Genomic DNA, 18,096 nt, shown 5'->3' on the forward strand with positions numbered 1-18,096 from the left:
TGCAAAGGTGCCCTATCTGGATCATCCCTAGGTGCTCTGTGTTCCTCATGATGCTTTGCAAGTTTCTCCCACTAGTCAGTAAAGTATCAAGGAGCATGTGAACTCCCCTAGCACCAACGCAGGCCAGGCAAGACAGCAGCCTTTCAGGTGACCCTTTTAAAATGACTCCTCAAATGGGGCGTCTGAGTGGCTCAGTCGTTAAGCGTCTGCCTTCGGCTCAGGTCATGATCTCAGGGTCCTGGGATCGAGCCTCACGTCGGCTCCCTGCTCAGCGGGAAGCCTGCTTCTCTCTCTCTCCCTCTGCCTGCCGCTCTGCCTACTTGTACTATCTCTGTGTCAAAAAAAAAAAAAAAAAAATCTTAAAAAAAATACTAAAAAAATGACTCCTCAAAATACACGTAAACACATACAGAAACCTTAAACATTTTACCAAAAGTGTATATTGCAGGACTAAATAGCAGTAAGAAACTTTCATAAAGCCTTGAGATAGTTTATGATTTTTATTTCTTTTAAAAAAGACATTAATAATCATTACATATTTACATCTCAAAACCCCCAATTTAGTGAAAACAAGACATTCAGTAGCACACTAGCAGCAGAAGGTGCTTGTAACTACTAATCATTTTTATAAAGTTATATCTATATAAAAATAAACACTAAGGAGAATAAACAGGCTCAACTAAAGTTAATAAGAAACAAGTATAAATAATACCATATTTTAAACCGGAATCTGTGAAAGTCTTACTACATAAGGATTTTCACTCCAAGCAGACAAAATACATACTAATCTAAAACTTAGAGGATAGCAGGTTAATGGATTTTCTTAGTTGATGCCTATCCAACCTCAGTAACATTTCTGGATAAAGCATAAAGTTACTACTGTACATTTTAAAAGGATTGGTCCAGTTGTGTGTTCTCTATTTTTAATTGCTCCTCCTCATTTACAGCATTGGCAGCAGCATTATTATGTGGATGGTCTAGAATGTCTTTGTTAAATCCATCTAATGACTCCTCCTCTTGATCCTCACCTGTATTAACCTCTTCAATGGTCTGTGCCCTGGGTGTATTTATTAACAAGTCTGAAAGAGAAATCATCATTATTACTCCTTATAAGCACCTGATCCAATCTGACCTGATAAATATAAATCTCTCCACAAGCTTATATCGTGGAAATAAAATTTATGATCACTTTCTTCCAAATAGTCATTTTTATATATGTATCAAGTCCACTCAAAAATGCAAGTCTTCATAGCCAAATGCAACTGTTCTCATTCAATATCACAGCTATGAGATAAAAGTTTTTAAAAATCAAATGCTCAAAAAAAAATGCTCTTAACAGCTATACATCAAAGTGATCTCTAGCAAAGAAAATTTAGGATCCTTATTTCTATTTAGGCAAATTTTAAGTCATATGTTATAAATAGAAGATGAGCCTTAAAATGCTTATTGCCAGGTACACTTTGATAATGACAGCAAAGGAAGTGCCATCAATGATAGTTGGAGCTTCATGTAATTTTTCACCTGGTAGTAATAAAATATCCATTTGTAAAGTTGAAGATTAAGCTGATTTTAATTGGAAAGAACAACAATGTAGTTACACTAATTTTCACTTGCAAATTCCATTATCTTGGGTGAAACTTGTTTTATAACATGGTATCTTCACTACTTAACCATAATTCTTATTTTCCCATTTCAAAAGGAAAACTACATTGGAAATTGAGAAAGACATGCAATCTGCTTCATTCAAAACCAGTTTGCATTAGCAAACCCAATCTGTTTTAAAAATAGCAAATTTTAAGACCGTTTTATTTTTTAAAAGATTTTTATTTATTTGCCAGAGAGAGAGAGAGCATGCACACAAGCAGGGGGAGCGGCAGACAGAGGGAGAAGCAGACTCCCCGCTGAGCAGGGAGCCTGACATGGGACTCGATCCCAGCACCCTGGGATCATGACCTGAGCTGAAGGCAGACGCTTAACGACGGAGCCACCCAGGCAGCCCTTAAGACAGTTTTAAAAAAGAGAAGAGAATGCATCAGATAAGCAAACTGACAGCTAAGTGACACAATGCAATAAAAAGTAAGGACCTATTTAAATGTCACAGCAAATGGCTCTGAAATCCTCAAAGGGTGCACAAGGCATTCTATATGTTTAGGAAAGTACCATAATAATTAATGTTCAAAATTATGATGCTAAAGATAAAATATGAGGCTCAGTTGGTTAAGCATCTGCCTTTGGCTTAAGTCATGATCCCAGGGTCCTGGGATTGAGCCCCAAGTCGGGCTCCTTGCTGAGCGAGGAGCCTGCTTCTCCTTCTGCCCCTCCCCCCCTCGTGCTCGCTCGCTCTCTCTCAAATAAATAAATTTTTAAAATCTTTAAAAAAAATAAAGATAAAATACGTGTCACATACTTTAAGGAGTCAGGGAAGAATGTATTTTTGAAAGATTCAGAATCAAGTTGAAGTGATTAAAAAACATTTTTAAGAGGTACTCCGCTATCCAGAGAACCATCTTGGATTCATTTATTCTTTGAGGATTCCAAATAGCTCATGCTCACACACACACGTGCTCTTTCTCAGATATACATAAACTTAATATATCAGATTTTTCTATTCCTAGAGGCATTTTATTTTGCAGATAGTAGAGAAGTTAAAATTTCTAACATGCCCTAATATATTAATGGTAGCACATAAAACCCAGCATAAAATTTACCATTTCCGAGGGACTGACTGTTATTCAGCTTGGCCTGCCTTCTTTCTAAGGCCAGTTGTTTATTTCTCTCAATTCTCTGTTGTTGTTCTTCTGTTAGGCTTCTACCTGACTCAGAAGCAAAATTCTCACTTTCCAATGAGTTTGTCAAAAAGGGATCTGATTGGGTAGCAGTTACATCATGGCCATGATTTTCTCCTTCATCTGCAGTAGAGATGAAAGTTAGTACATCTTTAGTTAGAAAAAGCTTAATGCAGCTCTTAGTTAAAAACCAGTTTAAAGTAACAAGGTGCCAGACCTGAAGAAACTATTTGTTTCCTCAAATTGCTCTGGGGCGTGAGAATGTTCCAAATACCGATGATCCTTGAACAACAGAGGAGTTAGGGATGCCAACCCCCAGCACAGTCAAAAATCCACATAGAACTTCTGCCTCCCCCAAAGCTTAACTACTAATAGCTTACTGTTGACCAGAATACGAATAACATAGTCAATTAACACATATTACCTATATTATGTGTATTTTATACTATACTTTTAAAGTCAGCTAGAGAAAAGAAAATGTTATTAAAGAAAAACATAAGGAAGAGAAAATACATTTTACAGTACTGACCCTTAAGAAATCTGTACCTGGACCTGCTCAATTCAAACCTGTGGTGTTCAAGGGACACCTGTACGTGCTTGATTCAAACAAGTAAAAGGAATATTTATAAATCATTTTAAGAGGAGTGATCACTTTTTTTTTAAGATTTTATTTATTTGAGACAGAGCGAACACAAGAGGGGGTAGGGTGAGAGGGAGAAGCGGACTCCCTGCTTGGCAGGGAGCCCGATGCGGGATTCGATCCCAGGACCCCGGGATCATGACCTGAGCTGAAGGCAGACACTTAACCGACTGAGCCACCCAGTCGCCCTTATAAATCATTTTAAAGAGACATTTTAGGTCAAATGGAAATACTAGTTTAAAAATATGCATGAACAGAAAGCACAAGTTCTTAGTTATTATTAGAAAATATTTTCTGCTTGGGCTAATGAACTTAAAAGAATCCAAACCATATTCTTGCTTTAAACAAAAACATTTCAATAGCTTGCTATAGTGTCTATATAACACAGTAATAATTTTATATAAGCTATTTTTTAATAGGGTAAAACTCAGACACAAAATGAAAAAGGAAGGGTGCCTGGCTTGCTCAGTCAGAGCACGCAACTCTTGATCTTGGGGTTGTGAGTTTAAGACCCACAATGCGTGTAGAGATTACTCAAAAATAAAATCTTTCAGGGCACCTAGGTGGCTCAGTTGGTTAAGCGACTGCCTTCGGCTCAGGTCATGATCCTGGAGTCCCACGATTGAGTCCCGCACTGGGCTCCCTGCTCAGCAGGGAGTCTGCTTCTCCCTCTGACCCTCCCCCCTCTCATGTGCTCTCTCTCTCTTTCTCTCAATTCTCACAAATAAATAAAATCTTTAATATATTTAATAAAAAATAAAATCAAAGAAAAAAAATTTAGAGATCTGTGGACATATTTCCACATTAATTTAAAAAATTGTGCTCTCTACATTAGTCCTAATAAATTCTTAAAGCCCTATACACCAGTTATCTCAAAGTAGGATGCCCTCAAAATGATCCACAGTGGTATATATTGTATCTTCCATTTATATTTAAGAATTTAGAAAAATTACTGAACTAACTTAAAATTATTGAACTAACTTAAAATAAAGACAGGCAGTGACAAACTATCATTTATCCATATGACAGTTATTGTGTGGCCTGGGTGCTACCTTAAAGGCAAACAGCTCCACACTGCAGAAGGGCGGGAGAGCTGGGCCCTCACTCATTTTTTAAATTTCAGCATACTGTGACATACAGCTGATTCTGATCACCCAGTTAAGCAGACTGTCTAGTTTTATTTTTTTTAAAGATTTTATTTATTTATTTGAGAGAGAGAGAATGAGAGATAGCACGAGAGGGAAGAGGGTCAGAGGGAGAAGCAGACTCCCTGCCAAGCAGGGAGCCCGATGTGGGACTCGATCCCGGGACTCCAGGATCATGACCAGAGCCGAAGGCAGTCGCTTAACCAACTGAGCCACCCAGGCGCCCAAGCAGACTGTCTAGTTTTAACACCAAAACAACCTCAACAAAATGCACAAGTGGTAGCTTAAAAAGATTTTTGTAAAATAATATATAGAAGAGAAGGTAGAAAATAGAGAAACAAGAATTAAGAAAACAGCAAAGCTGAAACTTCACCTTCTTCCTACATCATTCACATTACAGGGTTAAAAAAAAATGTCATCTGATCTGACAAGTAGGCAAAAAAAAAAAAAAAAATCACCGAGACCACCATTTGAAATACAAATTTTCACACACTAACCTTGTCCTATGTATATACTGTGCCTTGAGGTATTAGCTAATATAGTAAAAACCATCACAACTAGCAAACGTTTAAAACAGGTCCTTTATAATTATTCCGGTGAGGTTAAAAATCCTATGATATTTAATTTTACAACCAAATCCCTTTTGATGTTTCTTCCTTAACAGTGAAAGACAAAAATCAATACACTTGTCCTGACATGGAAAAAAAAATGTAGCAAGAAACTAAGATGCATTCCTTTGTCAGGAAATATGGATGGGGTACAGGGAGAAAACATTGCTAGAGAAGAAACAAGTATTAGGGGGCGCCTGGGTGGCTCAGTTGGTTGAGCGACTGCCTTTGGCTCAGGTCATGGTCCTGGAGTCCCGGGATCGAGTCCCGCATCGGGCTCCCTGCTCGGCAGGGAGTCTGCTTCTCCCTCTGACCTTCCCCCCTCTCATGTGCTCTCTCTCTCTCATTCTCTCTCTCAAATAAATAAATAAAATCTTTAAAAAAAAAAGAAACAAGTATTAGAACCAATTATGCAATTTTGGGGTTTCTACCATGCTTCACCTTGCAGGGTGTACAGGATTCCGAGTTAATGGTAATGACATACGTAAAGAACTACTGTTTGTGAGCCATGAAAGTAGTCATCTCTTCCGTAGTACATGGCCTCCTTAATACAATATTTTATGGGAAACCAATGTGAACATAACCACTGATAGAGTTTCGACTGATAAAAATGGGATTAAAAAAATTAGAACCACACATGAAATTCACTCACTGCAACATTAACAGGCAAGCGACTATGGCAAAGAAGCTTAAGACAAATATTCAACATGCTACAGGATGCCATCATTTTGGCACATATAAACTAACCGATAAGCAAATATACAATAATTAAAGGGAAATGAGTACTATGGGGAAAAAAGGATAGGGGAATCAGGGCTGGGGGTAGGAGTACAACTTCACGGAGTTGACATCTGAGCACAGTTTGAAGGGGTAAGACAGCCATGCAGACTTGGGGGTGGGAAGGAGGACGAAGGATATGTTCAAGGCTGAGTGTAAGAGTGCAAAAGACTTAAAGAACCGCTAGGAGGCAAGCAGTCGCTAAAGCACTCTGAGTGGAGAACTGTAAAAGATACAGTCAGAGAAGCGAGGGGGGTGGGGTAAGGAATAGATACTGTAGGGCCAAGGAGGACATTAAGGATTTCGGCTTTCGCTTTGGGTGAAATAAGGAGCCACTACGGGGCTCTGAGCAGAGGAGTTACAGGACTATCTCTCTGTCAAAAATATTAAAATTTAACCCCTGATTAACTTTTAAGAAAAACAACTGACTGAAAAAACGTAGATGATAATTCGCTTGTGACTTCAACAAAAATCCTTGCATTAGTGACGGGATGGGAAAACATTAAGTGTGGTTAAGGATACTCTACTTCTATTTGGATGCATCTTAGTAAGATGAAACCAAGATGGGGGGGTGGGGGGGAGAATAACTGTATCTACAACATCAATGAGGTATCAGCCCCAAATTTTGGAGAAAATAAAATACTCAGTAGAATATTAAGTCATATTGTTCTCACTTTAAACCTCATGGTAATGTTCTTGTGAGAATAAAAATGTGCACTTTTGGGTGCCTGGGTGGCTCAGTCGGTTAAGTGTCTGACTTCGGCTCAGGTCATGATCACAGGGTCTTGGGATAGAGCCCCCGAATTGGGCTCCGCACTCAGCAGGGAATCTGCTTCTCTCTCTCCCTCTGCCCCTTTCCCGGCTCGTACTCAGCACTCGCTCACTCTCTCAAATAAATAAAATCTTAAAAAAAAAAAAAAAGTATTGGGGCACCTGGATGGCTCAGTCGTTAAGCATCTGCCTTCGGCTCAGGTCATGATCCCAGGGTCCTGGGATCGAGCCCCGCATCGGGCTCCCTGCTCCGCGGGAAGCCTGCTTCTCCCTCTCCCACTCCCCCTGCTTGTGTTCCCTCTCTCGCTGTCTCTCTCTCTGTCAAATAAACAAATAAAATCTTAAAAAAAAAAGTATTAGTTATCATATCAGTAGTACATGTACTATAAAAAATAAATAAAATACTCAAAACACTTTTCCCACTGTAGTGCCTTTATCCAAAAGATCTGAAGACCATTCTTTTAGGATACAAAGACAGATTCAACAAACAAGGCTCTGTGATAGAGGCCTCTTCTATGTACCCAGTATTTCAGCAAGCCTATAATCCCATCAGTAGTCCCGGGTTCACTTACGCCTCTGCACAAATGAGTCCCTCTCTCAAAAACCACCTTTGCCTGAACTCTACTGCTTCTCATTCAAAGTACTTGTGATTTGTCCTGTAAGGTTTTCTTTCCCCTCCCCTGGGTAAAAGCAACTATGCTCTCCTTTGCAACCTACGCTGTGCCCCGTTTCTCCCTCTAATTTCAGCACCTATCGGGTGATCTTATGTCTCACTCATTCACTAGTCTGCTAGCCCATGAAGCAAGGGGTCTGATCTTATTCATCTTTATCCCTGAAACTCAAGCACACACTATGCAGCTCAAAAACTGCTACCGGAATAAACTATCTAACCCAGTGGTATGTGCTGTGGGATTTACTGTAGTTACTAATTCCTTTCCATATACCAAATCCTATGCCAGTGATACATATCATACCTTACCAAAATATTAAATCTTGGATTAGTTAAATCACAATTCTTCACATTTTCCAATTTATCAATAACTTGGGGGGATTCTACAGGGAGCTGTATTTTCTACCACATCTATTAAAAGTTTAAAAAACAAAAACAAACAAACATGTATGGAGCCATCGCACAGAGAATCTGATAACTATACAGACCCTGTCGGCAGGAACCATATGTTTTGATATGTGTGACCGCCTATGGTTGCACTGTACAACTAACAAATGCAATCAGTACCAGGAACAGTCACATGGGTCTTACTGAAGACCTATAGAAATCTTCCTCAACTAAAAATGGGGTTACATCCTGATAAGACCATCATCAGTTGACAAAATCTTAAGTCAAAAATGGATTCAATATGCCTCACCTATCTTAAATGTGCTCAGAACATTTACATTAGCCTAGTTAGGCAAAATCATGTAACACAGAGCCTATTTTATAATACAGTATTGAATATCTCATGTAATTTATGGAACACTGTACTGAAAGTGGAAAACAGAATGGTTGTATGGGTTCAAAATGGTGGTCAGTCTATCAGTTGTTTACCCTCATGACCATGTGGCTGACTGGGCAGTGTGGCCGCTCCTGCCCAGCATCACAAGAGAGTATCACAGCACATATGCTAGCCTGGGGAAAAAAATCAAAATTTGAAATTCTAAGTATGTTTTTTACTGAATGCCTATCACTTCTGTACCATTATAAAGTCAAACAACCGTAAGTCAAACCGTTGTTAAGCTGGGGACCATCTGTGTACTGGATCTATACTCTGAAGGGAAATGTAAACTATTTCATCAACTAATTATTCTAATTCCCCAGAGCCACTTTTAATGGTGTATATGTATATGAACACTACATCTTGTCATTTATTTTCATTAACCAAGCACTACAAAGGCTCAGTGGGTATCAGTTCTCAAAGGTTCAAGTTCTCTGACTAAATATATTTTTACAGCATCTCTTAATGGCACTGGAGGCATGTCTTTAAGAAACAAGTGTCAAACAACATTCTAGATGTACCAAGGCATTTTAACTCATTCCTATTTACTGTAATTATGTTTACTCAATACTCAATATAGATGAAGAACCCACTGCTTAATCTACCCCTGCCCCAACTAGATCTATTTCTAAAAGCAAAATTATTATAAATAAACCTATATTCTTACCATTATTGCTAATAAAATCTTCATGTAAAACAGGCAGGTCAAGTCGAATTCGTTTTAAACAGGTCTGAAAATAAAGAATATTTTTACATTTTCATCAGTAACATTTGGGGGAAAATGAGAATTTATTCAATTCTTAGTTTCAAAAAGTTGTTCTTCAAATAACTACTAATTTTCCTTCTACCATGACAGATTTCAAAATGAAAATGCCAAACAGTGACTTAGCCTCAACTAAAATCCATTCTTGGCACTACTTAGCATTATGAATGATATTCATAATAATCTCAACACCTACCTGAACTTCCTTTTTACTTCCCAGGTATTCAACTCTGTCAATAAAATCCTCAAATTGCAGTTTAGGGAATAGCCTATGTGCCCAATGCTCCATGTGTCTGATTAGCGTTTTCAAGTCTTCAGCCTGGCACATAAAAATAAAAATGCTAAATAGAAGATTCATTCTCACAACTGACCTTGTCAGCAGATTTTAGAATTGAATAGTAATGCCAAAGTCACTGGTGTCATTTTATATTTATAAGGTTAAGAAACTTCTGAAGAAACTTTAAGAAGAGAACTATTTATTGAGCTTAGAGGATTACAGTCTAAAAGAGCACTGGATATGATTTAAAAAAAAAAAAACCCAGTATAAAAACTTAATGAAAGTTAAAAGATAATCATGTATCTTTTTTTAAAAGAATTTATTTATTGGAGAGAGAGAGTGTAAGAGAGAGCACAAGCAGGGGGAACGGCAGAGGGAGAGGGACAAGCAGTCTCCCTGCTGATCGGGTAGCCAGATGTGATGTGGGGCTGATGCAGAGCTCGATCCCAGGACTCAGGGATCATGAACTGAGCTGAAGGCAGATGGATAATCATGTATCTTTTCAGAACTGTAAAGTAACATGTGAAAATAAGCTTTAATAAAATATGTCAAGTTATCTTTTAGGAATAACTAAACAAAATGACAGGTCCCTAAATCATATATACAGAACAAAGCACTGAGAATTCAAAACTGAAAATATATTCAGAAATCCCAAGGGCAAAGTACAAAGACTCACAACAGTTTAAACATTCTCAGGGCACAATTCCTCTTCATATGTGAAATTTCAATTTAACACTAAAATTTTTAAAAATTAAAATGAAAACAAAGTTTAATAAACTGGACTAATGAATAACAAAATTCCAAATTCCTGGTTTTAATGTAAAATATTTTATTCTTCTTGTAACAGTATTTTAAAGATTTACTTATTTTTGAGAGTGTGTGAGAGAGCTTGCACACACGAGTGGGGGGAAAGAGCAGAGGAAGAGAAATCCCCAAACACACTCCCCACTAAGTGGGGAGCCCAATGTGGGGCTCTCTTGATCTCACAACCCTAAGATCATGACCCAAGCAGAAACCAAGAGGGAGACACTTAACTGACTGAGCCACCCAGGCACCCCTTAACAGTATTTTAAAAAGAGAATAGTCAAGGGGCGCCTGGATGGCTCAGTCCGTTAAGCATCTGCCTTTGGCTCAGGTCATGATCTGGGTATCCTGGGATCGAGTCCCACATTGGGCTCCCTGCTCAGCGGGGAGTCTGCCTCTCCCTCTGCCTCTGCTGCTCCCCCTGCTTGTGCTCCGTCAAATAAATAATAATTTAAAAAAAAAATAGAAAGTCGCAGGGGCCTGGGTGGCTCAGTTGGTTGGGCGACTGCCTTCGGCTCAGGTCATGATCCTGGAGTCCCTGGATCGATTCCCTCCCTGCTCAGCGGGGAGTCTGCTTCTCCCTCTGACCCTCCCCCCCCTCATGTACTCTCTCTCTCTTTCTCGCTCTCTCAAATAAATAAATCTTTTAAAAAAAATAGAACAGTCAAAAGCACAGGCTCTGGATCACACTGTATAGAATCAAAATCTCAATCCTACTACTTAATAGTTGTATGACTTTAAGCAAATCACTTTGCCGCTGTGCCTTCTTTTTCATGTATGAGAATAATAGTATACACACTTTGTAGGGTTATGAGAAATAAGTAAAGTGCCTGACGCAAAGTATACACTCAAATACTGGCCATTATTGTTGTTATCTGATCTTGTCTAAGAAGCCAATGGTCAACCCTACCAGTAACTAAACATGTAATACTAAGAGCTTGCTTCGGCAGCATATATATTAAAGTAATACTGAGAGTATGTGTTATCCTTCTCATTCTGATAATAAAGGTAAGTTTGTTTGTTTTTAATTCAATCACCTAAGATTATTTTCCAATTGTTGGGGGGAGCTGGTCAGTCACCTCACAATGTCATATTAGACCTAAAGGTCACAAGAGAAACACCTAAATACACCTAAATAAGTCCCAAGTCATACATGGAGAAAAAAGCAGTGCGGATTCAGCTTTGTGACAAAACAGTAAGAATTTCCAAGGGCAAAGTACAGAACACTAAAAAGCATAAATGCCCGGAGCTCACCCTCACCCAGTGAAGAAACACGAAATTTTTATCCTTCATATAAACTCATTTATTTTAATAAAGTACTTATTATGAAAATGATGAAGACTTCATTAAATTCAAAGCACCAATTCATCATTACAACCTGAAAATTTCAACAAGGGCAATGAATTAACTGAGATGAGTACGGTTTGGAGTTTTTTGTTTTAAGTAAGATCTACGTCCAACCTGGGGCTTGAATTCACAACCCCAAGATCAAGTCCCATGCTCCACTGACTGAGCCAGGTAGGTGTCCCTTTTTTTTTTTTCCGAATTGGGTATGCTTTTAAAATATCCTGACTTACATTTAGTTTTGTGGCAAAATAGGACACAGACTTCTCTCTTCCTGTCTGCTGAAGCTGAGCAAAGGTACTACAATTTTTCAGCCTCCCAGCTTCTGAAATCTTGGATTTTTTGTTTTTATTTATTTATTTATAGTAAGCTCTACACCCAATATTTATTTATTTATTTATTTATTTATTTATTTAAAATAAGCTCTATACCCAATGTGGGGCTTATATTCACGACCCCAAGATCAAGAGTCACATGCTCTACCAACTGAGCCAGCTGGGCACCCCTCTTGGGATTATTTTTTACTTTTTACCTCCTCATATCCCATGCCTACAAGTACTGTATTTTGTTTATCTCTCTACTACTACCCTATCAGGCTATCTTTACCTTGTTCACCTTCACCCTGGTAGTGCAACAGTATCTGAATTGCTGTCTGCTTTCAACCTCTTCCCTCTTTCCTATTATCCTGCATACCACACTAAGATGATGCTCACTTCTGTATTAACATTACTCTAGCTAGGCTATGAAAGAGGAAGTCTAAGCTCTCCCCTTAACTGTTGGCATTGGACACTTAAAACTCTAAAATTCCAGTGCCTGGGCGGCTCAGTCAGTTAAGTGGCTGCCTTCAGCTCAGGTCATGATCCCAGGGTCCTGGAATGGAACCCCGAATCGGGCTCCCTGATCAGTGGGGAGTCTGCTTCTCCCTCTCCCTCTGCCACGCCCCTGCTTGTGCTCGCTATCAAATAAATAAATAAAATCTTTTAAAAAACTCTTAAAATTCCTTAACTAGATAATGGGACCAACACCTACCCCACAGGTTTGAGAATTAAAGTATTTGAAAATACTTCATAATCTGCAAAAAATTGTACCTATAATCTACATTATTCCAAGATAAGAGCCTTTTAGGGGTGCCTGGGTGGCTCAGTCAATTAAGCATCTGACTCTTAATCTCAGCCCAGGTCTCGATCTCACGGTCACGAGTTCAAGCCCCACATTGGGCTCCATGCTAGGCATGAAGCCTACTTAAAAAAAAAAAAAAAAAAGGTAAGATAAGAACCTTTACAATATACATTTAGACAGTGATCAACCGTTCTTAAATGTCTTCATTTTTCAACTTAAATGATGTCTATTATGAATCAGACACATGACAAGATATGTGTCATATCTTGGGGACACATAAGTGATTGATACAGGTAAAGTCTTTGCTCTCCGGAAGCCTAAAATCACTCTTTAAAGTAGACTAAGTCAGTTTTATTCCTAGAAATTATAAAGTACAAACTCAGAGCTTACAGACTTAGATGTGATTTTCCTAAAGTAATACAGTGGCAAAAATGAGACTACAAGACATGTTTTCTGATTCTTCAGGCAGTGCCCTTTCCACATCTTAGTTTCTCAAGAAATACGATGATAAATGATGGTACCTGTGAAACATTATAAGATTCCTCAGAACATGATAATGGGCCCACAGTTCTACTGATATTTGAAAGAACAAAGAATAAAAATCAGACATTTCTTACCTCATGACCTTTACCTTTGAATTTTGCCTTATCAAACACATGCCTTAATGCTGGAAGCCCTCTCTCTGAAATTAATCTGTGAAGAGAAATATGTTTCAAGGCCAAAGCAAAACCATAAGAAAAAATATTATCTGCTGAACTGGGGAAAAAAAAAAAAAGTGCACCTGGCTGGCTCAGTCAGTTGAGCATTCAACTCTTGATTTCAGCTCAGGCCATGATTTCAGGGTCGTGAGATTAAGTCCCACAGTGGGCTCCATGCTCAGTGGGGAGACTGCTTGAGATTCTCTCTCCCTCTCCCTCTGCCCTCCCCACTCTCTCAAATAAATAAATAAATAAATATTTAAAAAAAAAAAAAAAAGACAAATAACTGATCTCCAAATCATCCCAAGTAAAAGTTTTTTAATATAAGGGGGAAAAAATAACATTAGAAAAAGGGGGGGAACAAATGGTTAAGGAAATAGTAAATGCACCTCTGAGCATCCAGCTTGGGTATATTCCGTTTAACTGTTCTCTTTGGAGGTACAGGAACAGGTGCTCCTCTCCCTGACTCTGGTGAAATATACCAAGATTTAATATTACTTAAATAATTTAAGCCTCATCTATAAAATGTATCATTTCTATGCTAATAGATGGATAACTGAACACAGGCACTTTTTTGGAATTCTACACAGACCTTCATCAGGTTCAGCTCCTTCACCATCTTCTCTCTGTGGAGAGGCTGGAGGTGGAAAAGGAGGAAAAGTTTCATCTTCTACATGCTCATAATCTGGTAGGTCAATCAAGCCATTCTCCTGTGGCTCCAGCATCTTTTCCTCTACAGAAAAAAAAAAATAAATAAATAAACCTGTTTATTCATCGAAGTAGTCTCCTTATTACACAGTTAAGTTCCACCTGCAGCAAAATGCATGTGTTTCAGTCGGTTAAACCGTATTTCAAACTCACATCATGAAAAGAAGTAGAGAGTAGTTATGGGAAAAAACCAGGTTAGAAATTAGAAGTGAGTTCTAACACAGACCCTACCACCCAACAACTGCATGATTTTCAGCAAATCATTTTATCTCAACTGTTGAGTCTCCCCTCAGAGGGTTTCCAACTATGGTCCAAATGGGTGTGAAATAGGCAGGGTTCAGGTACCTCACCCCCACTATAACCAGAGTAGCTTTATAAAAATCTGTTTACATATTCCTCTTCTAGTTAAGGTTTCCTTTCACAGAAGGGTAATAATCCTCAGGTTGATAACCTGAAAGGATGCTTTTCAGTACCATCGAACTTGACCTCTTAACAACAGCTAACACTTTTGATCAGTTTCTTTTTCTGGAAAAGCATTTTTGTTCGCTTCTGAATCACAGTACTTACTTGGTTTTCCTCCCTTTCTGGACACTCCTCCTGGATCTTCTTTGCAGATTCATCTTCCCCTAGTCTGGTCAGTAAGTATTCAAGACTCCACCCTAGGCCCTCTTCACTTCTTTATGCACATGATTTTAATAATCATTTATAGATGAATATCTAATTTTTTATCTCTACCCAGAGATACCATCAAATCTAAGCTCCAGATCCCTACTTCTCATTTTACAGCTCTTCAATTTCTCAGAGGCAACCATAACTTCTCATGTACAAAACCAAACTTCTAAATTTTCCCAATTCAGTGGGTGACATCTATCCAGCCATGCAAGTAAGAAACCTGTAAGTCATTCTTGATACTTCCTTCCCCCATCCTACATATCCTGTCCATTTTACTTCTTAAACATCAGTTAAGTCTTTCATTTCTCCCTATCTCCACAACCATTTCCTAACATTTCTTCCTTTGGTTACTCCATTACTCATAACCACTTTTGCCTTTTTCAAACCATTCTCCATATTACAGCTAGACTGAAGGTCTGGAAATACAAAGCCAATCACATTACCACTTAGCTTAAATATTTCAATGGCTTCCTACTGCTCTTGGGCTAATGATAAAACTCCAAGGCTCTGCCTGGTTTGGCACCTTCCTACTTTTTCAGCCTCACGTCATACAACTCTTCATGATCTTTTCTTTCAGTTTCTTGAAAGAGCCATATCCCTTGGGCCATGAGTCCTTTGCTAATAATAATAAGGCTGTTTCCTATCTTGAAGGCTCTTCCCGGACTCCTTATCCCTTTCAGATCTCAACTCTCACCTCCTCAGATAAGTCTACCCCAATTTCCCTGAATTAAATCCGCCTATAATAAGCATTCAAAGTGTCAAGTACCAATTTCATAGCATTTACCCAGTCTCAATATCATATTCCATTTCTGTGATTATCTAATGTTTGTCTTCCATACTAGACTGCAGCTCTAAAAAAGGCAAAGACCAGGTGAGTCTCTTTGTGCTCCACCACTGTATCCCCAAAGCTGGTATACAGCAGATGCTCCATAAATACTTGCTGAATGACGGAATAAAGATTCCAAAGCTTCCTTCAAACTGTAATACTACTAGAGCTAAATGATCCCTAAAGGCTCTCCGATTCTAAATTTCCATGACCACAGATACATAACAATGTCATCAACTCCTGATGATGACCCACCTTATCTTCAAGTAAGGTTCAATAACCACAGATTTTCAAAATTGTAAAGGCAGTTAGAAGTCATATAATCTAAACTAGCTTCCTATCTACAATACGGATATTCAAGTTAAGTTTAATTCTAGTCAGGTTTCATTGGGAAGAAATGGAGTTCACACTTTTGAGAACAGGGAGCTGTGAATTTGATGGCAGGGCACAAACTATATTCAGTGTAGCAAGATGCAATGTAAGGAACTGGCCAAGCGTGGGGTGGGGTCTGTCAGTAAACTGGCTGTGAATACGGTAGCTCTCTTATCTTTCACTTCTTGACGGTGGTTGCACACTGTTTTCAGACATCGATGAAATTCTCTTAGCTTCCCCGCCCCCGCCCCCAGTCCTCAAACTCTCACAGGAGTGAAGGTAAGAAAGAAATTTAATATCCAAACTCCAATGCGTTCCCAGACCCTTAGGGGTCCAATGTCCAACTTCATCCAAATTAACAAAACAGTAGCCCGTGTCGAAAGGGAAGTCCCACCAGACTGACTCCGTGTCCTCCTTTGCTAGCCACCCTAAAACCACTCTCCCGCCCCATCCCCCCTCTCCACCCTTCCCATCCCCCCTCTCCACCCTTCCCATCCCCGCACCCGCCCTAGTCTCCCTTCAACTTCATTCATCCCACATTCACAAGACGCTTTCTATGCTTAGAAGCCCCCGGACAGAAAGTAGCCGGCGACGTAAAGGTGGACTGATGCCCGTTCGCTCCCGCTAAAAGGCTGAGTTTGGCGAGAGGGGGACCCCAAAGAAAAACGACAGGTAAAAGTGCCCGCCCTCTTCCCCACCGGTCGCGGCCTCTCCAGTCCCGCTCTGCCCAGGTCCGTCTCAGTCTTTTCCTCCAACCTCCACACTCCCTCCCCACGACTCCCCAGCACCCTGCTCCTCCGTCCCCCTCGCTCGACCGCCGCGTCCCGCAGCCCTCCACTCGCCCGCGTACCCACTCCTCACCTCGGGCGCACTGCGGCAGCCACAGCGCGGGGCTAAGCGCGGCTTCCAAACAGCGTTGATCGCGAGACTCGGGAGATCCCTCCGCGAGAAGAGGCCCCGGCGTTTGGCGCCAAATCTGCGCGGGGCTTGGGTGGAGTCCGCGGGACCCGCCTCCCCACGGGTGCCGCCCACCCGCGTCCGTCCCCGCCTTTCCGGGGTCCCGCTGCCTCCGCCCTCCGGAATTCCTTAGAGGAGGTGAAATTTATTCGCTTAACGCTCGTATTTGTTTCGCTCTAGGCACTTTAGACTTTGGGGAAACGTCTGTTTTCTAGAAAACTGGCTTGTGGATGGAGCAGAAAGAATAGAGGCGAAAGAATTTGATAAGAAACTACCGATTCTTCAGAGTTAATAACAATTCCTTGAACATTGAGTTTTACTGTTTATTGAATAACAAGCTGAGGAAAGAGGTGGTAAAGCGTTAGTGTTAGGAGTGTAGACACAAAAATGTAAAAAATATGTTACCTGTAAATTTTTTTTTTAAGTGAGTTAAGGGGAGCCTGACTGGCTCAGTCCATAGAGCATGCGACTCTTGATCTCATGGTAGTAAGTTCAAGCCCCACTTGGTAGAGTTTACTTAAAAAAAGTGAGTCCAAATATATTCGTATTTACTTACTTGCCCACCCATTCACACAAGTGAGGAAAATAAATATGTAACTAATGGGATGGGAACTGGGCATATGGGATGAGGTAGGTTGGGGACTTAACTCTGTACCTTTTTTAAAAGTAAGCTTTACCCCAAAGTGGGGTCTGAACTCATGACCATGACCCTGAAATCAAGAGTCACTCGCTCTACCAAGGGAGCCAGCCAGTCCCCCCTATACCTTTTTTGAACATATAAATATATTATTCAAAAAACAAAAAAAGTTATCTGTAGCAAATACAGCATCAAGATTGGACAAACCACGAAGATGAGTAGTGTCGCAACATTCTCTCTACTTTTCTATAGCTTGAAGTATTTTATTAAAATTATAAAAGAGGGTCACCTGGGTGGCTCAGTTGGTTATGCATCTGCCTTCAGCTCAGGTCATGATCCCAGGGCCCTGGGATTGAGTCTGAGTCTGGCTCCCCGCTCAGCGGGAAGTCTGCTTCTCCCTCTGCCTGCTACTCTCCCTGCTTGAGCTCTCGCTATCTCTCTGACAAAATTTTTTTAAAAATAAATAATAAAATTATAAAAGAGTAAATCAAATGTGTGAGAAGAATAAGATAAAATAAATTGCAAGCTATATTATCTAAAGTTATGTATGCAAATATGTACATGTACCACATTTTCTTTAACTTTATGATTTTATTTCCATACATTTATTTATGTAAAAATATGTATAAAACGCATTTATTTATATCTATACATGCAAGATAATATATGTTAATATTAAGCAATTAAGAAAATGACCAC

The 18,096-nt window shown here is 39.6% G+C and overlaps 1 protein-coding gene and 1 non-coding gene across 2 annotated transcripts; both read right to left on the bottom strand.

Moving 5' to 3' along the window:
• Positions 1-485: 485 nt before the first annotated feature.
• Positions 486-16,763, bottom strand: TIPIN (TIMELESS interacting protein). The gene is made up of 8 exons (XM_028099916.1): positions 16,665-16,763; positions 13,818-13,958; positions 13,615-13,693; positions 13,145-13,220; positions 9,180-9,302; positions 8,888-8,951; positions 2,709-2,909; positions 486-1,079 (listed from the first exon to the last, which is right to left on the bottom strand). The coding sequence occupies exons 2-8, from the start codon at positions 13,948-13,950 to the stop codon at positions 889-891; spliced, it is 867 nt and encodes a 288-aa protein (XP_027955717.1). The 5' UTR covers positions 13,951-13,958; positions 16,665-16,763; the 3' UTR covers positions 486-888.
• On the bottom strand, positions 7,842-7,977 carry LOC114206616 (small Cajal body-specific RNA 14). Its single transcript, XR_003608696.2, has one exon.
• Positions 16,764-18,096: the final 1,333 nt, after the last annotated feature.

This window comes from Eumetopias jubatus, unplaced genomic scaffold, assembly GCF_037043125.1.
Source record: "Eumetopias jubatus isolate StellerSeaLion01/CBP00866 unplaced genomic scaffold, mEumJub1_p1.0 scaffold_7, whole genome shotgun sequence".
NCBI classification, from domain to species: Eukaryota; Metazoa; Chordata; class Mammalia; order Carnivora; family Otariidae; genus Eumetopias; species Eumetopias jubatus.